The 23,238-nt window shown below is 35.5% G+C and overlaps 1 protein-coding gene across 1 annotated transcript in view; it reads left to right on the top strand.

The window, feature by feature from the left end:
- Window positions 1-23,238, top strand: part of LOC106842726 (complement receptor type 2-like) — a 143,879-nt gene that overhangs the window by 67,977 nt on the left and 52,664 nt on the right. Inside the window, exons 24-31 of the mRNA XM_044758450.2 lie at window positions 141-226; window positions 13,530-13,928; window positions 15,992-16,168; window positions 16,262-16,364; window positions 17,873-17,958; window positions 19,765-19,983; window positions 22,070-22,249; window positions 22,836-22,935. Of these exons, the coding sequence (XP_044614385.2) occupies window positions 141-226; window positions 13,530-13,928; window positions 15,992-16,168; window positions 16,262-16,364; window positions 17,873-17,958; window positions 19,765-19,983; window positions 22,070-22,249; window positions 22,836-22,935 (1,350 nt within the window). The remainder of the gene's footprint in view (window positions 1-140; window positions 227-13,529; window positions 13,929-15,991; window positions 16,169-16,261; window positions 16,365-17,872; window positions 17,959-19,764; window positions 19,984-22,069; window positions 22,250-22,835; window positions 22,936-23,238) is intronic.

Here is a 23,238-nt window from a genome sequence, read left to right as displayed (position 1 = left end):
TTTGGGAAAGTGATAGTACTTTGACAAATGGAAATTGTCTTTCTGTATTCTCCAAGATTGTAATCCTTTGTAAGCAGCAATTTAAGCAGGGAGATTAACTATGTATTTAGAACATAACATTTATTATTCTTTGCCTGTAGATACCGACTCATTGGTCACTCCTCTACAACATGCATCATCTCAGGAAATACTGTCATCTGGGATAATGAAGCACCTGTTTGTGAGAGTGAGTTGAAATATTCCTTCCTATTACCTTTACCAATAGATTGTGAGTTTCCCCCCCGAGTTATAAAAATCTTAATTAAATTCTTTTTGTGCATTCTGTCCTTCGGCTAGCTGAAGACAACTGTAATGTTCTCAAAAATACCTGTGGGGTTCCTGACAACTGTTTCCTTAAGTTCTTCCTTAGCCTTGGATATGTCTTTTCTGAATCTGGGCACTTAAGTGCATAAAAGCCTTCCAACTTTATTTTTACTTCAATTAATTTGGACTTACGTTGGTTCTGTCATACTCAGTATAATGATCATTCTGCTTGGCAAATTAGTAAAGATTTTTTAAAAATGATACTCTCCAAGGTTGGTGAAGCCATGGAGGAATCAGCACTCTCAGGCACCAATAGTTCAACAAATGCTCTTGAGAGGCACTGTGTACTATAAGCCTCAAGAGTGGGCATATGCTTGACCCACTTCTTAGGATTTACACTTAGGAAATAAAGACAGATTTTTGCAAGGAGTTCACTGTAAACTCTTCATTGTAGCATTCTTTATAATAGTAAAATATTAAAATAACCTAAATGTACTACGTTTCAAAATATTGTTTGGAAATAACCCACTAGAGGGAAAGAGACATGTTAAAAATGATGACAGAGAATTCCCTAACAAACACAAAATAGCCATAAAGAATTAGAAGAAATACATCTATATACTGGAATGTTATTCAGGCATAAAAAAAGATAACATGGAGAAGCATTTAATGACATGTAAAGACATTTATCATATATATATTTTACCAGATACTGCCAAAAGATTTTATAAAGTGGTTGTACAAATTTACACTTCCACCAGAAGCATCCACATCCTTGCCAATTTTGTATTTATCAGTTGTTTAAATTTTAGCTATTCTGGTGGCTCACTGGGGTTTTAATTTGCATTTTCCTAGTGAGTGATGATACTGAACACCTTTTCATATGCTTGTGAAGTGTCTGTTCAAAACTTTTGTCCAATGTTTACTAGTTTGTGTATCTTTTATTGTTTTGTAGAAGTTCTTTACATATTCTCAGAATTTCCAATAAATGTAACATAAATATTTTCTTTCAGGCTAAAACTTGTCCTTTCGCTTCCTGAATAATGTCTTTTTTTTAAAGATTTTATTTTTTCCTTTTTCTCCCCAAAGCCCCCCGGTACATAGTTGTATATTCTTCGTTGTGGGTCCCTCTAGTTGTGGCATGTGGGACGCTGCCTCAGCGTGGTCTGATGAGCAGTGCCATGTCTGCACCCAGGATTCGAACCGACGAAACACTGGGCCGCCTGCAGCGAGCGCGCGAACTTAACCACTCGGCCACGGGGCCAGCCCCCAGAATAATGTCTTTTAATGATAGAAGTTATACATTTTTATACCGTCAAACTCATAAGTCTTTTTCTATTTAGTTACTGCTTTCTCTGTTCTGCTTAAGAAATCTTTTCCTATCATTTTATCCTTGATGCTTAAGTCTGTGATTCATCGCAAATTTATTTTTTGTATAATGTGGAGTATGGTCAGTGTATTTGTTTTTCTTGTTTTTGTTTTTTTCCTAATGGATAGGCAACTGTTCTAATACTATTTATTAAAAAAAAAATTCCTTGTATACCACAATGCAGTAATACAATAGCCATAAATCAGGTGACCTTATATGTGGCCCTCATTCCAGAGAGGTTCTGTCCCATTGGTTTATCTACCACACTGTTTTTGTTACCACAGTATTATATTAAGACTCGACATCTCGTGGTATATACCCTCTAACCATGTACTTCTTCAAGATTTACATGGTGGTTCTTGGTCTTTTGCATTTCCACGTGAAATTTAGAGTCAGCCTGTCAGTTTCCACAAAAAGAATCCTACTTGAATTTACATTGAGTTTCTATTGACTCAGTAGATCAATTTGTGGACCATTAACATATTTCCATTTTTGAGTTTTAATTCATTAACATAATATATCCCTCCATTTTTGAAGTCTTTTTAAATTTCTCTCACTATTATTTGTCAATTTACATCATAGAAATCATGCACATCTTTCATTAGATTTATTCCTAGATATTATTTTTAAAATTTCATTTTGTTTATTTCTTAGACATGCAATCGTTTGAACTTGGATTCAGCAATCTTGCTAAATTTGCTTATAAATTAAATAGTTTATCCAAAAGAATATGCTTCATAAACAATTATGTCATCTGTAATTATCACATTTTTAACCCTTTCTTGTATTTTTTATTTATTTCTAATGCATTATTGCATTGGCTAGCACCTCCAGTACAACGTAGAATGGAAGAGATGACATTGGGTTTTTAATAGTCATTGTAAAGCATGATGTTTACTGTAGGTTTTTGGTACATATCTTGTATCAGATTAAGGAAATTCCCTGTTATATCTAATTTGCTTAAAAAATTTATCATAAATATGTGTTGTAATTTATCACTCTGCATCTATTGAGATGATCATATCTGTTTCTCCTTCACTCTGTTAATGTATTACGTTGATTGATCTTTGGAAAGCTAACCAGCTTTGAATTCCTAGAATAAACCCATCTTCATCATGATGTGTAATAGATGATTATCTTGTGTGTGACGTGTATGTGTGTTTGTGTGTGTGTGATTGCTAATATTTTTTATTCCAGTATTTTAAAGTTGGTTTAATATTTCAAAATCAGTCAATCTAAGTCCCACTTAGACCATTACACCACCCTTTTAAAATATTGCTGGATTAAATTTCCTAATATTTTGTTTAGAAAATTTACATTTATTTTCTCAAGAGATGTTGAATTCTAATTTGCTTTTCTTTTAATGCCTTTATCAGGTTTGGGCATCAAGATTATGCTGGTCTCATAAAATGTTTTGGAAAGTGTTCATTCTTTTCTATTTTCTGAAATTATTTATGTAACATTAATATAACTTTTCCTTATATATTTGGAGGAATTCAGCAGTGAAGCAACTGGACTTGAATTTTTGTTGTTGTTAGGTTTTTATTCACTGATTCAATTTCCTTAATAGCTATAAAGTTTTTTAGATTTTTAATGTCTTATTGAATAGGTTTTGGTGAGTTGTGTTTTTCAAGGAATTTATACATTTCATTTACATTTTCTAGATCATTGGTATAATATTCATTATATTCTGATGTCTATAGAATCTGTGGTGATATCCCTGTTTAATTCTTGATATTGGTAACACCTTTTTATTTCTTTTTCTTGATTACTTTTACTAGACCTTTATCAATTTTATTAAGCTTTTTAAAAAACTACTTTTAACTTAGCTGATTTTCTCTAGTGTATGACTTTTTCTATTTTATTGATTTCTGCTTTATTGTTTTCTTTCTTCTACTTTCTCTGAGCTTAATTTTATGTTCTTCTCTGCTCATTAATTCTCGATATGGAAACTTAGATAATTTGTTTTCAACTTTCATTTTTCCTAATTTATACATTTAAACCTACATTTTTTTTCTCTAAAACTGCTCTATTTGCTTCTCACAATCTTTATATTTATACTACTATTATATAAAAAAAATTTCTAATTTCCTTTTCGGTATCTTCTTTTACTCATAGTTTATTTAGAAGAATGTTACTTAATTTCCAAACATTTACGATTTTCTAGTTATCATTCTTTTATCATTCTAATCCTTTGAAACTTATTGACACGTTTGATGGCCCAGAATATGGACAGTTTGGGTAAAATGTCACACATGCCCTGGAAAAGAAAGTGTATTACATATGTTCATATCTTTTACTTTTAGCCATTTTTTGTCCTATATTTAAAGTTTATCTCTTGTAAACATCATCTCGTCAGGTTTTGTTGTTTTATTCCATCTGAAAATCTTTGCTTTTAATTGAAGTGTTTAGAACATTTCAGTTTAATATAGTTACTTACATAGCTATGTTTAAGTCAAAACCCTTGTTATTGATTTTCTATTTGTTTCATATGTTTTGTGTTCCTTTATTCCCCATTTCTCATATTTTTAAATTAATCAAGTATTTTTATTATTCCATTTTTTCTTCTCAATACCTTTTTAGTTATATTTTATTTTCTTTTTTAAATTTCATATTCATTTAAACTAAAAAACAAACCAGTTTACCCTTTTCTCCCATCCCATACTCCCAACCCACCCCCTTGACTCCGCCCACCACCAGTCTGTTCTCCGAATCTATGAGCTTGTTTTTTAAAATTTTTAAAAATTTTAAAATTTTCCATATATAAGAGAGATCATACAATATTTGTCTTTCTCTGACATTTTATTTAGCATAATGCCTTCAAGGTCCATCCATATTATCACAAATGGCCAGCTTTCTTTCTTTTTTATGGCTGAATAATATTTCACTATATATATAGCTCTTCCACACATTTTCTTTATCTATTCATCCATTGATGGATACTTAGGCTGTTTCCATATCTTGGATATTGTAAGTAATGCTGCAGTGAACATGACAGTGCATATATCTATTTGAATTAGTGTTTTCTTTGGATAAATACTTATAAATGGAATTGCTGGATAATATGGTAGCTCTATTTTTAATTTTTTGAGGAACCTCCATACTATTTTCCACAGTGGCGGCATCAATTTACATTCCCACCAACAGTGCACATAGGTTCTCTTTTCTCTACATCCTCACCAACCCTGGTTATTTCTTGTCTTTTTGATAATAGCCATTCTAAGATGTGTGAGGTGATATCTTGTGTGGTTTTGATTTGCTTTTCCCTGATGATCAATGATGTAGAGCATCTTTTCATGTGCCTGTTGGCCATCTGTATGTCTTCTTTGGAAAAATGTCTATTTCGCTCTTCTGCCCATTTTTTTTTTGTGAGGAAGATTAGCCCTGAGCTAACATCCACCACCAATCCTCCTCTTTTTGCTGAGGAAGATTGGGCCTGAGCTAACATCTGTGCCCATCTTCCTTTATTTTATATGTGGGATGCCTGCAACAGCATTGCTTGATAAACAATGTCTGCCCCCAGGATCTGAACCTGTGAACCCCAGACCACTGAAGCAGAGCACACGGACTTAACCACTATGCAAACAGGCCAGCTCCCTTCTGTCCATTTTTTCAATCAGATTGCTTGTTTTTTTACTATTGAGTTGTATGAGTTCTTTATATTTTCATTTTGTTGATGGTTTTCTTTGCTGTGCTGAAGCTTTCTAGTTTAATGTAATCCCACTTGTTTATTTTTGCTTTTGTTGCTTTTGCTTTGGTTATCAGATTCAAAAAATCATTGCCAAGACCTATGTCAAGGAGATTACCACCTATGTTTTCTTCTAGAAGTTCTATTGTTTCAGGTCTTACATCTTGTCTTTAATCCATTTTGAGTTAATTTTTGCACACAGTGTAAGATAGTGGTCCAGTTTCATTCTTTTGCATATGGCTGTCCAGTTTTCTAAACACCATTTATTGTAGAGATTGTCCTTTATACATTGCATATTTTTGGTTTCTTTGTCATAAATTAATTGACCATATACATGTGGGTTTATTTCTGGGCTCTCCATTCTGTTCCATTGATCTATGTGTCTGTTTTTATGCCAATACTATGGTTTTAATGTTTATGTTTTAATTACTATAGCTTTGTAATATCATTTGAAATGATATGATGCCTCCACCTTTGTTCTTCTTTCTCAAGATTGCTTTGGATTTTTGGGTCTTTTATGGTTTCATACAAATTTTAGGATTGTTCTATTTCTGTGAAAAATTGTTCTATTCTGTGCCATTGGAATTTTAGTAGGGATTGCATTGAATCTGTATATTGCTTTGGGTAGTATGAACATTTTAACAATATTAATTCTTCCAACTCATGAGCACAGACTATCTTTCCATTTATTTGTGTCTTCAATTTCTTTCATTCATGTCTTGTAGTTTTAAATATACAGGTCTTTCACTTCATTGGTTAAATTTATTCCTAGATATTTTATTTTTTTTGAGGCAATTGTAAATGAAATTGTTTTCTTACTTTCTCTTTCTGATAGTTCATTATTAGTGAATAGAAACACACAGAATTTTGTGTATTGATTTTGTATCCTGCAACTTTATTGAATTCGTTCATTAGTTCTAACAATTTTTTGATGGGGTCTTTAGGATTTTCTATATATAACATCATGTCATCTGCAAATAGTGACTGTTTTACTTCTTCCTTTCCAATTTAGATGCCTTTTCTTTCTTTTTCTTGCCTGATTGCTATGGCTAGGATTTCCAATATTATATTGAATAAAAGCAGTGAGAGTCTGCATCCTTGTCTTTTTTCCTGATCTTAGGGGAAAAGCTAAAAGCTTTTGAGTATGATGTTAGCTGTGGGCTTGTCATATATGACCTTTATTATTTTGAGTTACATTCCCTCTATACCCAGTTTGTTGAGAGTTTTTATCATAAATGAATGTTGCATTTTGTCAAATGCTTTTTCTGCATCTATTGAGATTATCATATGATTTTTATCCTTTGTTTTGTTAAGGTGGTATCAAGTTGACTGATTTGCAGATATTGAACCATCCTTGCATTCCTAGAAAAAATCACACTTGATCATGGTCTATTATCCTTTTAAGGCATTGTTGAATTCAGTTTGCTAATATTTTGTTGAAGATTTTTGCATTTACATTCCTCAGGGACATTGACTTGTAATTTTCTTTTCTTGTAGAATCCTTGTCTGGTTTGGTATCAGGGTAGTGTTGGGCTTGTAAAATGAGGGGTTTTTTTAAAGATTTTATTTTTTTCCTTTTTCTCCCCAAAGCCCCCCCAGTACATAGTTGTACATTCTTCATTGTGGGTCCTTCTAGTTGTGGCATGTGGGATGCTGCCTCAGCGTGGCTTGATGAGCCGTGCCATGTCTGCGCCCAGGATTTGAATCAATGAAACACTGGGCCGCCTGCAGTGGAGCACACAAACTTAACCACTCAGCCATGGGGCCAGCCCCCTAAAATGAGTTTTTAAGAGTGTTTTCTTCTTCTGTTTCTTGGAAAAGTTTGTTTGTTGGGAGGTTTTTGATTACTAATTCAATCTCCTTACTAATAACCAATCTGTTCAGATCTTCTGTTTCATCATGATTCATTCTTGGTAGGTTGTATGTTTCTAGGAATTTATCCATTTCTTCTAAGTTGTCCATTTGTTGACATTTAGTTGTTCATACTAGTCTCTTATGATCCTTTGTCTTTCTATGGTATCAGTTATATCATTTCTGATTTTATTTATTTGAGTCCTCTCTTTTTTTCTTGGTGAGTCTAGCTAAAGCTTTGTCTATTTTGTTTACCTTTCAAAGAACTAGCTCTTGGTTTCATTGATCTTTTCTATTGTCTTTTTAGTCTCTATTTCATCTTTTGTGTTCTAATCTTAGTCATTTCTTTCCTTCTACCAACTTTGTTCCTAGTTTGTTCTTTTTCTAGTTCTTTGAGATGTAAAGTTAGGTTATTAATTTGAGATGTTTCTTGTTTATTTAGATAGGCATCAGTCACTATAAACTTCCTTATTAGAACTATTTTGCTGCATCTCATACATTTTGGTACATTGCATATCAAGCCTGAGGCAGAGTTGAACAATAAGGTTCATTACCTACATGAGGCAACTCCTTCAAGACTAGGAGAGGTGATTATTTCATCTACTGTATAGAAACCAACAGAGAGAGTCAAGCAAAATGAAGAAACAAAGGATATGTTCTAAATTAAAGAACAAGATAAAACTTCAGAAAAAACCTTTATAAAATGGAGATAAGTAATTTACCTGATAAAGAGTTCAAAGTAATGGTCATAAAGATGCTCACTGAACTAGGGAGAAGAATAGATGAACACAGTGAGGACTTCAACAAAGAGATGGAAAATATAAGACAGTACCAGATAAAAGTCACAGAGTTAAAGAATACATCAACTGAACTGAAAAGTACACTAGAGGGGTTCAACAACAGACTAAATGAGGCAGCAGAAAGAACCAGTCAACTCAAAGACAACACAGAGAAACTCACCCAAGCAGGGCAGCACAAAGAAAAAGGAATGAAAAAAAGTAAAGATAGCTTAAGGAACTTACGGGGTAACATCAAATGGACTAATATTTGCATCGTAAGGCTCCCAGACAAAGAATATAGACAGAAAAGGGCTGAAATCCTATTTGAAGAAATAATGGCTGAAAAATTCCCTAACCTGGGCAAAGAAACAAACATCCAGATTCAGGAAGCCCAGAGAGTTCCAAATAAGAGGAATCCAAAGAGACCCACACCAAGACGCATTATAATTAACATGTCAAAAGGTAAAGATAAAGAGAGAACATTAAAAACAGCAAGAGAAAAACAACTTGATACATACAAGGGACCTCCCCCCGCCCCCCGAAATAAGACTATCAGCAGATTTTTTCAGCAGGAACTTTGCAGACCAGAAGAGAGTGACACAATTTATAGGTATACCTCAATTTATTGCACTTCACTCTTTTTTTGTGCTTCACAGATATTCCATTTTTTACAAATTGAAGTTTTGTGGCAATCCTGAGTTAAGCAAGTCTATTGGCACTTAAGGCTTAGATGATAGTTAGCATTTTTTAGCAATAAAGTATTTTTAATTAAGGTATATACATTGTTATTTTATACATAATGCTATTTCACACTTAATAGACTACAGCATAATGTAAACATAACTTTTATATGCACTGGGAAACTAAAAAATTTGTATGACTTGCCTTATTGTGATATCTGCTTTATTGTGGTGGTCTGGAACACAACCCACAATATCTAAGAGGTATGCCTGCATTCAAAGTGCTGAAAGAAAAAACTTCCAACCAAGAATACTATACCTAGCAAAGTTATCATTCAGAAGTGAAAGAGAGATAGAGAATTTTCTAGACAAGCAAAAGCTAAAGGAGTTCATCACCATGAAACAAGCCTTACAAGAAATGTTAAAGGAACTTCTCTAAGCTGAAAAGAAAGGGCACTAATTAGTACCAAGAACACATATGAAAGAACAAACCTCACTGGGAAGGTAAATATATAGTAAAGGTAGTGAATTAATCACTTATAAAGCTAGGTTAGAGGACAAAAGTTCTAAAAATAACTATAATTACAATAAATAATTAAGTGATACATAAATTAAAAAGATGTATAATGTAACATCAAAAACATAAAATGTAGTGGGGGAGAATAATAATATTGAGCTTTACAATAGGATCAAACCTAAGTTGGTATCAACTTAAAATAGATTGTTATAGATATAAGTTGTTATATGTAATCCTCGTGATAACCACAAAGCAAAAACCTATATTAAATACACAAAAGAGAAAGAGAAAGGAATATAAGCATACCACTAAAAAAAGTCAAACCAGAAAGGAAGAGAACAAGAGAAGAAAAGAATAGAGAGGAACTACAAAAAGAGCCAGGAAACAATTAACAAAATGACAATAAGCACATACCTATGAATAATTACTTTAAATGTAAATGGACTAAATTCTCCAATCAAAAGACATAGAGTGGCTGAATGGATAAAAAGAGAACATCCATCTATATTCTGCTATGAGAGATTCACCTTAGGTGTAAAGACACACAGACTGAAAGTGAAGGTATGGAAAAAGAAATTCCATGCAAATTGAAACCAAAAGAAAGCTGGAGTAGCTATACTTATATTAGACAAAATAGCCTTTAAAACTAAGACTGTTCTAAGAGACAAAGAAGGACATTACATAATGATAAAGCGGTCAACCTAACAAGAAGATACAACATTTGTACATATTTATGCACTCGACATAGGAGCACCTAAATATACAAAGCAAATATTAACAGACCTAAAGGGAGAAATAGACAGCAATACAGTAATAGTAGGGGACTTTAATACACCACTTACATCAATGGATAGATCATCAAGACAGAAACTCAATAAGGAAACATCAGCCTTACAATGGCACGTTAGGCCAGATGGACTTAACAGATATTTACTGAACATTCTATGCAAAAGCAACAGAATACATATTCTTTTTAAGTGCACATAGAACATTTTCCAAGATAGATCATGTTAGGCCACAAAACAAATCTTAACAAATTTAAAAAGATTGAAATCATATCAAGCATCTTTTCTGACCACAATGGTAGGAAACTAGAAATTAATTACACACAAAAAACTGTAAAATTCACAAATATATGGAGTTAAACAACATGCTACTAAACAATCAACATGTCAAAGAAGAAATCAAAAGAAAAATCAAAAAATACTTGGAGACAAATTGAAATGGAACATACCAAAATTTATGGGATGCGGAAAATGCAGTTATAAGAGGGAAGTTCATATTTTCTTATTAATGCTTATTGTAGAGACTAAAATATACATCTTTGATTTATTACACATAACTTAACTAGAACTTTTACCAACTGCCAACCAATGCAAGACCCATAGCAGTTTAACTTCAGTTATGCCCTCCTGCCATTTTCTTATTGCTGTCATCCTTTTACATATGTTAAATATCTCACAAGACATTATTGTTTTGGTTTTATAAAAACAGTAGTTATTTATATTTATCCACACATTACCTCTTTCTGTTTCACTTCCTCCATATTGCAGTTTTATCATTTCTGTATAACACTATTTTCCTTCAGCCTGAATAATTGTTTTTTAGCATTTTTATATTGTAGGTCTTCTGGCAATAAATTCTTTAAACATTTTTCCAAGTATGGTTCCTTTGAAAGTTTTCAACTGTCTCCTGGCTTCTTTTAAAATTGATTACTCTTGATTTTTTACAATATTACTATGATGTGTTTAGGTAGGGATATCTTTGTATTTGTATTGCTTAGATTTGTATGGCTTCTTGAATCTGTGGTTTGACAATGTCTTTCATCAGTTTTGGAAAATTCTGTCATTACTTCTTTAAATGTTGTTTATGCTGTTATCTCTCTCTTCTCATTGTGGGATTTCACTTAAACATGTGCTAGGGCTTATACCTCTATCCCATAAGTCTCTTACTCTTTTGTCTGTATTTCTGATCCTCTTGTCTCTCTGTGTTTTGTTCTGGATATTTTCTTCTGTCCTAGCTTCAAATTAATTGATTTTTTAGAACTGTGTCTAACCTGCTAGTAATCCTATCCAAATATTTAATTTCAGTAATTGTATTTTACAATTACAGAACTTTTAGTTGGTTCCTTTCAAAATTTTCCCTGTACTTTTTAATTGTTTCTAATTCTTACCAAAAGTTTAAATTTTGTGTATTTTATCCTTGAATAGTAAACAGTTATTTTAAATCTGTGAGTGAAAATTCCAGTATATAGAATCCTGATGCATCAGTTCTATTGTTAATGATTACACTGGTCCTTATTTGTATTATTTTATCTTTTTAAGTACCTAGGTATCTTTGCCAGTATATCAGGAATTATACGTATCTTCCTTGACTTATGATGGGATTATGTCCCCATAGACCCACTTTAAGTTGAAAATATCATGTCAAAAATTCATTTAATACATCTAACTTACCAAACATCATAGATTAACCTGCCTTACCTAAAACATGCTCAGAACATTTACATTAGCCTACAGTTGGGCAAAATGATCTAACACAAAGCCTGTTTTATAGTAAAGTGTTGAATGTCTCATGTAATTTATTGAATACTATACTGAAAATGAAAAGCAGAATGGTTGTATGGGTACAGAATGGTTGTAAGGGTATTGATTGTTTACTCTCATGATTGCATGGCTGACTGGGAGCTGTGGCTCACTGCCATTGGCCAGCATCATAAAAGAATATCATATCACATATTCTATCCCAGGAAAAGATCAAAATTCACATTATGGTTTCTATTGAATGCATATCACTTTCATATCATCATAAAATCAAAAAAATGGAAGTCAAACCATCGTAAGTCAGGGACCATCTGTATTTGGAAACCCCTTTTCTGTAGAAATAAATTCAAGGTCTTAGATGACTAATCTTCTTCCAGAAAGGATTTTTGTTGTTATTGTTGTTTCTACCAGGTACCCTGGGGACGCTAGCAATCTGAGACCACTTTAACTCAATTTCAGAAACTATGATTTTTGTGGGCCACCTATTGAAGAATAATTCCAGTAATCTTGATTCCCAGGACCTAGTTCTTCGAGGTTCCAGTACACATCAGAAGGTATCACCAGGGCTTCAACTTCTGCAGGCCCTGGACTCTAATTTTTGTCCCTTGACTCCATGGGACTATCAGATTTTACTCAGCCACTCAGATGTTTGCTCCTGATTCAGCTAACCTTCCCAGGGAAAAAGCAGCCCAAAAATCTGGCTCTCACCTGGATTTTCATCTTCTGCCAAATCATGGTCCAGCAATACTTCACTAGTTTGTTAGCTTCCTGAGGCATTCACAGATATATTTTATATTTTATCCAACATTTCTAGTCTTTCTTAGCTGGGCATGAAGGGGTGAAGTAATGTGTGATTTGAATTATTGAGACTACCATTAACCAACGCAGAAGCTTCCTTAAGAATGTTGATTTTTAATTTCAAGTGTTTTGGAGTTTTGGTTGAAGTTACTTAGTCCTAGTTATATAGTATTATAGAAATAAAATGTACTATGTCCCACTTCTACATTTTCGAATGGATTGAGGGTTTTTTGTGGACTAATAGATGATCGCTTTTACATGGGTGTCATGTTGTGATATGAAACATAGGCTTGATAAAATGAGTTCATAAGTTCTCTATCTTTTATATCTTGTGAAACATTTGAAATTACATATGGAAGTATGTTACTTGAAAGTTTGATAGAACTTATATGTGAAATAATTTTTCTATTCTTACAAGGTTCTTGGTCCATTCTAGCTTTCTATATCTTCTTGAATGAATATTGGTAATTTATATTTCCTTTATACCATTTAGATTTTCAAAATGTTTAACATATAGTAGTCTATAGTTTCATAAATGTTCTCACATATATGCAAATATATTCTAATTCTATTTCCTACTGCTGCATATCTGTGTTGTTTCTCTTCCCGTATACTTTTTCTTTTAGCAAGAGTCTTTTTATTTTATTTTTTAAAAAAGCTATACTCACTTAATAACAAAAATGAAAATTAAGACAAATGGAAAAAGTAGGGGGAAAATTGTGTAAACTATGGTATAATAATATGACCAAAAGTTATTTAAAAGTAAAGAATGTGGATTGTATTAATAAATGCATATCTTTACAGGAAATGATATAAGTAAGAAAGGTAGAGCACATACTATTATGCCCACCAAAATTACGACTTTGAAAACTGATCTACGTGTTAGCAAAGATTAAAATCAATTAATGAATGCAAAAATAGTTACAGCTTAGTGACTCACTGGATTTCTCTCACTAGTTACTTTAATTCACTGTTATTTAAACTGCTGTACCTTTTCCCAGGTATTCCTTGTGGGCCACCCCCAGCCATCGCCAATGGAGATTTCATTAGCACCAACAGAGAATATTTTCCATATGGAACGGTGGTGACCTATTACTGCAATCCTAGAGAGAGAAGGATAAAGCTGTTTCACCTCATCGGTCAGCCGTCAATATACTGCACCAGCCTCGACAATCAAGTTGGCGTCTGGAGCGGCCCTCCCCCTCAGTGCATTGTACCTAATACGTGCACGCCTCCAGACGTTGAAAATGGAATCAGGGTGTCTGAGAACAGAAGCTTCTTTCCCTTAAATGAAATCGTGGAGTTTAGGTGTCAGCCCGGCTTTGTCATGAAAGGACCCTCCAGTGTGCGATGCCAGGCCCAAAACAAATGGGTGCCGGAGCTGCCGAGCTGCTCCAGGGGTGAGTCTGACTGCGGCTCTGAAGGGCCTACGAATGACATGAGTTGTAGGAGGATGAGGAGATGAGTGTTTGTTCTGGGGGAAGGATTTTTGGGGAGCAGTGTGAATGAGTAAATTTTCTTAGGGGGGAATATGAAATAAAGAAGGTGTGTGTATATGTGTCTGTGTACATGTGTGGGTTGAAATTTAGAAGCAAAGCTAAATCCCGGCAAGGAATATGAAGTTTCTTTGGGATTCCTATAAACACAAGTCTCTGCACATTCTACTACCTCCATCCTCTGTCATCTGTCAGTTGCTCCTGGGTATAATAATTGTTAATATGTAAAGAGTGATTTCTCTGGTTAGGGACCTAATATAGGTTATGTGTGCACTTAGTCCTTAAAACAAAGGATTCAAGTTGTTACTATTCTTTCCATGTTTTACAGAGAAAATGAATCTTAGAGAGGTTAGATAACTTTTCAAGATTAAACAGATACTAACTTGCACACTGAAGACTGGCACCCAAGTCTGCCTGCCTCCAGAGCCATAGAAATTTAAAAAACCACTCTAGATAGTTCAAGGGGCGAGGGATCTCGTGCAGATAATAGGATATAAACATGTTGGAAGGTCAGGAAGAGCAAAAGGAGGAAGGCAGTGTTACCAGAGGTCAGGGAGCTGCCCTTCCTCCTGGACTAGAGCAGAGGCCCCTGCACTCACTGCTGAAACTATTGCTGAACAGGCCTCTCCTCCAATGCTGCTAATGCTGCAGGAGCCACCACTGCTGCCAGAATGTAGCTGAGATTGCTGGAGCCAAAGGCATTGGCATTGCTAAAATGGAAGTTGCTACTGCCAATCAAGAGCCATCAACACTGCCACTTCCTGAGCCTCCTGTAGAAGAATGGCTTCTGTCATCTTCCTGCCTTTAACTTGGTATATATGCCTCCAATTGGCAGAGCCTAACCAGAACCTAGCTGGCAAGGAAGACAAGGAGTCATAGTTTTCAGGCTTCCAGCTCCAGCAGTCAAAGGAGAATGCAGAGGTGTGAAGCTGGTTGGGAGTCAACAGATATTTAACTAGCACAACACTTAAATATTACATCACAGTGCATTTATTAATCAAGGGATACAGGGGGGTGATGAGCCCTGAAAATAGGTATTATAGTATCAGAGTATTTACAGAGTCCTTAAGGAAATCATTTATTCTAGTCCAATCTCCCATTTTATACTTGAGAATGCTGAAGTCCAAGGAGGGGAACTGACTTGCACCAAGCCAAAATGAAGTGATTTTTCATTTTAATAGAGTTTTATATCATTTAGTTGAGACAAGTATGTTCTGATGCTGAGTTCAAACCAACAGTATAAAGAGACCATCAGTGACTCAGTTACAATATGCTGTATGCAGTATGCACTCTCATTATGGGGACTGTAGGATTTTTAGAAGATTCAATTCAATGGTTGCCCATCTTCTCATTGGAATGAAATTAATGGTTAAGCAGCACCTGGCTATATAGAATATAGAGAGAAGACTCATATTTCTCTACCAACCCATGTCAGGTGGCCACTGAGAGGAATTGGAAGGAGATGAGAAGAGATGTACAAATCCTGTTTGTTGAACCAGAGTGCGATAGGTGATTGGGAAATCTATTAGATGAGACTTGAGCACAAGCATTCCTTATTGCCTAAAAGGTAGACTATAAACCGGTGATGCCTTTCTAAAATGGAAGTATGAAGATATAAAAATTCATCAATCTTAACAATAGTGTATTGGGTCAACAGAAATAGGAAGCATTCTAGAAGAGAACTGTCCGCCGTGTAATCTCAGGTGTGAATTTTAGATGAAAAACAATGAATGGATAATATCTCAGTTTTAGTCACAGTTCTGCAATGTGTGATCAGTTCTGTGGCTTTTGGCAAGACATTTTCCTCTCTCTCTCTGTGTTTAATTTTGCCAGCAATAAAATGAGGGTGTTAGTCTATCAGGTTTTCTTAAACATGTAGACTTATAGTTATGATTCTCTTTGCCAGTTTACTACTGAGGAAAAGTTGTTTTCACACAATTAACAGCACTTTGCTGTTCTTTCCCCAGCATGTCAGCCACCTCCAGAAATTCCATATGGTAAGCACACCCCAAGCAACAAGGACAACTTTTCCCCTGGGCAGGAAGTGTTCTACAGCTGTGAGCCCGGCTATGATCTCAGAGGAGCTGCCTCTTTGTCCTGTACACCCCAGGGAGACTGGAGGCCAGAAGCCCCAAGATGTGCAGGTTCCTACACTCTCATCTGGTTTGACATTTTTAGCTTTTTTCTTTATTTCCCATATGCCAGTCTTATTTCTGTTTGTTTTGCCTTTTCTCCAGGAAAATCATGTGCTGACTTCCTGGACCAGCTCCCTAATGGCCGAATACTATTTCCACTTAACCTCCAGCTTGGGGCAAAAGTGTCCTTCGTTTGTGATGAGGGGTGAGTGTGAGCTTGCCTGGTCTGCTGGACACTGAAATTTGGCTTAGGAATTAATTTAAAAAAGGGAATATTTGGTGTGGCTTAAAAAAATATTCAAGGAGATTAAATTTTGGAGGTATATATGGAAGTAAGAGTGAGGAGCAGGTGGAAGGAATAACATGAGATATGAAGGGAAAAACTGGGATATATATTAAATGTTAGGTTCAAAGACAAATACAACTACTGGTTATGAATATATATAGGTGACACATTAAGTAAAAAAATCATATTTTTTAAGCATAAAAGAATAAGAATAATTTTTGGAGAGTCCCAGAAAAAGTTTGATATGTAACAAAAAGCTTATTAAAAATAACTAAGATCATTTAAGAATTATTTCAGGAAATTGTTTTAACCATCAAAAGTGAAATTTGAAATAGGAGTGAAAGTATAAGATTAATCATTTTTTTAATCCAATCTATATATCATCTGGTTAGTCATGGGCTAAGGCTCTGAAATAGGATCATGGTAGCTGATGTTAATGTTTTATGTAAGGTCATTAACTTGTTTACATGAATCTAGTGCTTTCCACAGTGTGTACATCTCTAGATGGGAAAGATCAAGCATGAGCACAAAGCACCTGATCTCAAAATGTTTCAAAGAATCCTTGGTAGGCACCAAATACCAGTGCTCAATAAGACTTAGGAGCCATCAGGGTCTAACATGCTTTGAGAATTTTGGATGATTTCATACAAAAGTCATTTGCAAGAGCCAGACCCAGTGGCCTAGTTGTTAAGTTCAGCGTGCTCCACTTTGGCAGCCTAGGTGCGGTTCCTGGGTGCAGACCTACACTGCTCTGTTAGTGGCCATGCTCTACTGGTGGCCCACATACTAAAAAATAGAGGAAGATTGGCATGGATGTTAGCTCAGGGTGAATCCTCCTCAGCGAAAAATAAATAACTTAAAAAAAATTTTTTTTAAAGTTATTTCCAATCTCGTTTCCTTTTTTTCCTAGAATAGTCAAACTTATTCTTCAATAGCCCGACATGCTATTGTGAGCTTTCTTCACAGCCATCACAAATGTAGAGATGAAAGAGCAATCTTTGTTCTCTTTCCAGTTATTTTATGCTTTTCCAATCCAAACTGGGAGCTGTTTTACTTGCCGTTCCAGTGTCAGTATCAGGAGGATGTTGCATTAGAAGACTGGGTTTCCAATAACGACAAGTAGATTTATCAGGTTTATCATGGAATGATCAGAAAGAGATTCACTTCTCTGAGTCCAGGATCAAGGAGATGCCAGCTATGCTACGACTACCTTCTTCAATTCAGACTGGGACTATTATGTGACCAAGAGACTGTGCTTTGCCATTTTCCCTTACTGGAGGCTGTGATTTTCCAGATTGATGTGGCCTCTGTCACCTGCTGATTTCAGGTCCTCAAAATGCTGAGATTTTTGGCAGGGCCTCAGATTGCCAACTGAATGGCATTTTGGCTGCAACAACTCACCTATTTGCTACCATTTTCTTCTTCAGATTCCAATTAAAAGGCAATTCTGCTAGCCATTGCATCTTGGTTGGAATGGAAAGCCTTTGGAATAGCAGTGTTCCTGTGTGTGAACGTGAGTAGAAGGAGTAATACTTCAGGCAAATCTCTTCCCTTAATCTGATTAGTATTTTGACCTGTCACCTCCCTGTTGTCACCTCCCCTCTTTCCTAATCTGAATGATTGATAGATAATTGCTTATTTTAATAGCGTTTTTTTGGTGAATCGATTTGTCGTACGGTACTTGGTTGTGCATCATGTGTTTTGCGAGCCATCTGATCAGTCTCTGTCATTCTGAACTCTGTATTCTATATGATAAATCCTGTGGTAGTTTGCCTCTAGGTCAGGAGAGGTTAGATAATGTGAAGTTTTGACAAATTTCTTTCTTTTTTTCTTCCTTTTTTCTTTTTTTTCCTGCCATCAAGGTGTATTCACTCTACAATATTCCTACCTATTTGCTAATATACAAATATGAAAGATTCATTCATTCAATCAATTGTTTATTAAGTACATACTATGTGCTTGGTGTTCTTTAGGCACTGGTGTTAGAGCAGTGAACAAGATGAGCTAATTCCCTGTCCTTATGTAATTTATACTAAAGTGGGGAGATGGACAAGAGCAAAAATTAAAAAATTAAGTGCTATGGAAATGATAAATCAAAGCAATGAAGGAATGAGGGAAAAGTGGGGGACAACATTACACAGAATAAGCAGTTTAAGATTCCTTAAACTCTCAAAACACATACTTAAGAAGATTCAGAAATAAGCTGATTAAAACATGAGTCTTCTATGTGCAGCATCACTACTGATTTCTCTTAGTCTATGCATTTGTAATTCTCCTAATAGAAAATAGGACTTTGCTTCATCTCTTGATCCTAAAGATTAGAAAATATATATGTTTTCAAACAGTCAAATTTTACTAAAATGTTTATGTTGCTAGAAATCCACTAGGACATCATATGGTGCTTTTTATAGTAAGAATTTATAAGAACATAACTTACGTATACTTCCCTGCTGTCCAAGAAACCCAATATACATTGAAGTAACATGACAAATGGCTGTCCTATTGGCATACATTAGAGCTCAGTTATTGATTGGACTATTTCTCTTCTTTTTCATGACTCTTACTAGTTGAAGTAGCTTCTTCCAAATTAGAAATGCCAGTTAGAAGTGAGGAGGGGACTCTTTTAAACAGACAAGCAGATACCAGAAAGAAGTAACAATTTGAAGCCTAACAGAGTAAAGAAAAATAAACCATAAACAGACCCATACAGTTTAAAAAACAAAGCAGTGTGAATCATTTAGAGTTTTTACAATGACTGATATATGTTTCAACTCATTGTGACAGCACTACTTTCATAATCAAGATTGATGGTCAGTATCAGTAAGTTATCAAGGAAAGGTTTCATCTATTTTAGGTGACTAGTACACCTGGAATACAATCTAGAAGTATTTCCCAAGAATGTAAGCTCCTTGGAGGACAAAGACCTTACCTGTGCTCTTCACCACTCTTATCTCCAGGGCCCCAATGAGTGACAGACACAGAATAAGTGCTCAATTAATACATATTGAGTAAGTGAATGAGTTAGCTTCCAAATGGTTATTTTTCTTCTTTACAACTTTTGGTGCTCAATTACAGTTGTAAAGTTTCTATTATCCACAAAACTTAACTATCTGGAAGATTCAGGACAAATATATTTTGTGCTTTTTCAATAAAAAAATGAGATTGAGATATCACTTCATTTAGTCCATCTCATCAAAGGCTTAATGTATACCATCATGTCCTTAGTGTTTTTTAGGTAGCACCAACCATAGCACCCTATAACTACACAATACATCTGGTAAAAACTCTCCAAGGAAACTAAGTCTTGCCTTCTTTCCAGAAATCTTGTGTCCAAATCCTCCAGATATCCTGAATGGGAGACACACAGGAAAACCTCTGGAGGTCTTTCCTTTTGGAAAAGAAGTAACTTACACATGTGACCCCCACCCATACAGAGGGATGACCTACAATCTCACTGGGGAGAGCACCATCCGCTGCACAAGTGACAGTCAAGGGAATGGAATTTGGAGCAGCCCTGCCCCTCGCTGTGTACTTCCAGGTTAGTGTACACTCCTCTACATCCCAAATGGCTTCAGAATATCCAAACCAGACCCTCTAAGTTTCTGTAATTACAATGTGGTGTTTATTTATACTTGACATAATTAAATGCCAAATCAGTAATAAATGGCTTTAAGATATGTCAGCATATGAGATTCTGATGACCTTTGTTGCTAGAGGGCTAGTGAAAAGAGGGAGACGGTGGGTCGTGGTTCTAATTCTAATTAGAGAATTAGAAACGTTTTCAAAGCATAAGAATTGAAAGCAAATACCTATGAACCTTAACTAGCATAAGTTATACCATCTTCACAGGTTTTAGAGGAAATCACAGGCCAGCAGAAAACAAAGCCAGGCAAAATCACTTTTAATTACCTATTTGACCTAAGAACCCTGTGTATTCTCTATGAAAACTGGGCTGCACTGTAGACAAACAACAAAGATTCCTCTAGCCAATTTGGGCTAAATTCTAAATTAAAATAAGGCTTACTTTTTGCCTTAGTCCCACACTAGTTTTAGCTGTTGAAGTCTTCCCACTTTGGCGGAAAGAAAAAGCAAAGGTGTGTGAACTCCAGGGAAAATTGCAAAGTAAAGAGTGTGTATTTCCAAGGTCTGGAGAAGGTTTCTTAAGACATCCACCCTCAGGACATGAATACAGGAAGGAGAAAGTAAATTGTAGGAGAAATCCTAGTCCTGGCATAACATAATGACCACTGGGGAACTCTGAGAGAAAAGAAAAATTCTCAAAGGAAAAGGATCAAGTGCTTGTTACTCAGAAGTCATTTGTGCCCTCACTCTCCTTCAATACCATGGCTTCAACTAGGGGTGCACCTATGAGCCTGTTTACAAATGCAGAGACCTAGTCCATATTTACTGAATGAACAGTGAATCATAGCTCTCTGAACCAGATGCCAATCCAAATAATGAAAACAGTCTTGAGTGGAAAGGAAAGGTTTTACTTTCTTTGCCAGGCAGAGGGAGCAAAGCAACAGCTAGTGCCTTAAGAATTGCTAGCTCTCCTATGAGAAACTGGTAGTGGTTTTTATTTGGGGTTTGAGGTAAGGGAGGAGGGTATGTAGCCTTGTTGGCTGGTGTTTTCCCACCAGTCTACATTTGGCTTTGTGAGACCATTTGCAGGGTGAGATAGGAGAATTCACAGAGGAGTGTCCTTGGCTCTTTGTCTCTGTGGCGGATGGTGGATTCTGGTGCCAGGAAGCTCTGGGAAGCTTCCGTTTCTTGATATTCTCTGGACATTAGTTTCTCTGTAAAAGAACTTCAAGAACCTGTGACTAGCCACAACTTTAGTGGGAGCCCAGCTTGAGGCCACCTGGGCTTTAATAATTTCTAACTTCTATTTGGTTGTAAAGCTCAGGGAGTCAGAGGGTAAAGAAACAAATAGTTACATATGAGTGTAACTAAAGAAGCAGGGAATGTGTGATTTTGGTTTTAACCCCGTATATACCAGGTGCTGGGTTCAATGTAGGGGAACCGATATCAGGGCTGGTATTAGCCTGTAGCAGCATGGAGCTAAAGCTAGAATTTGATTCAACATACACTTGAAACATTTTTTTCTTATAATAAAGATTATAGTTTTATTTATTTCCTTATTTATTTATTTTAGGGACATGCTATTTGTTTCCTCCTTGTGTTGAAATGGCTTAGAAATCAGACCTAGAAAATTGGTGGCTGCCTCCTAGTGCCAAGAAATATCTTGAGTTCTCCATTCATGCTTGTGAGACCTCTATTGGGGTTTTGATTTACTGAAGTACAAGGAAACCAGACAGGAAAGGTGGCAACTGGGCAGAAGCACTCTTTCTGGCTCACTAAAAATGTGAAAAATTGAACTGGAGCTGTCTTTTACAGTAAATTACATGAGCAAAATGACCAGCTAGCAGAATAGCCTTCCAAACAGTATGTTTCTAATGGGCATCTGCTTATAGAACGTTCCCTCTGAAGGTTACAAGGAAATTATCTTTTCAGAATTAAAACTTTCTTCTGTTCTGGCATCAAATCTAACAAGAGAGAGAGAAAACGAAGGGCATTGGGTATCTTTTTGTTAAGCCTGACATTCTTGATTTCTTGGTCTCTAGGTTACTGTAACTCCCCAGATCATTTTCAATTTGCTAAGTTGAAAATCCAAACCAATGAATCTGTGTTTCCCATTGGGACATCTTTAAAGTATGAATGTCGCCCTGAATTCTACAGGAGGTCATTCTCCATCACATGTCTAGAAAACCTGACGTGGTCAAATGCCAAAGATGTCTGTAAACGTGAGTAAACCCTGCATTGGCGCTTTCCCATACCTATCAAAGTATCTGTAGGATCTTATTTAATTTTTTCACATTTTAGAGATAAGAAACCTTTATCAAAAGTGTTCAGATTGGTAGATATAAGAGTTAGTCTTGTAGGTCATCCCTAATTATTGGTTGAAACGTTTACTTCTTGAGAATATTTCAAGGAATATTAGCAGGAAATTTTCCATTCCCTATGGGAAAATAAATAATGAATTATGAAATTTGGGAGGAGACACAAACTGTTTGAATAACCAACTGGGAAGAAAAATTTGAGAACTTTGAAATATATTGTTAGGATTTAAAGTTATACATAACCTTTATATTTTGATAAGAGATTCCAGGTAGAGATGAGACAGATCGGGAGGGGAGATCTTTTTGAAAGTGGTACTTAGGAGGTGACTGATCCTGAGGCAGTCTCGTGAGATTCCTCAAGGTGACAAAATCTGTGGAAGCATCAGAATTGCATATGTTCTCCGGTAAGCTACAGTCAGGTTGGGACCTTATGTAATAATAAAAGTTCAGGTAACTATACCTGGCCCCCAAATCTGTTTCTTTCCCATAGGTAGATCATGTAAAACTCCTCCAGATCCTATGAATGGCGTGGTGCATGTAGACACAGACACCCAGTTCGGATCCAGAATTAATTATTCTTGTAATAGAGGGTAAGTTGTCAACAACATCTCTTGGTTCAAGAGTTCCAGAACAGCAATACTCCCTTCTAGTCACATCTCACAAAGCAGGACTAGGTTATTCCCGTCTGCTCTCAAAAAGCCTGAACACAGGTGCTTAACTCCTGAGTGAAGTGAACAAAGGTAGGCTAAGACTCAGGGGACAATCTGTATCCTTGCGGGGAACGCGGGAAGTGCATGCAAGAGAAGTGAGGTGTTCACCAGGTAGAGAGGCACAAAATGGGGGGAGAGCATAGGCAAACCATATAAACAGCCCACTCAGAGCAGACATTGCTG

The sequence above is a fragment of the Equus asinus genome, chromosome 25 (assembly GCF_041296235.1).
Source record: "Equus asinus isolate D_3611 breed Donkey chromosome 25, EquAss-T2T_v2, whole genome shotgun sequence".
NCBI classification, from domain to species: domain Eukaryota; kingdom Metazoa; phylum Chordata; class Mammalia; order Perissodactyla; family Equidae; genus Equus; species Equus asinus.
This window is presented reverse-complemented; position numbering and strand designations above follow the sequence as displayed.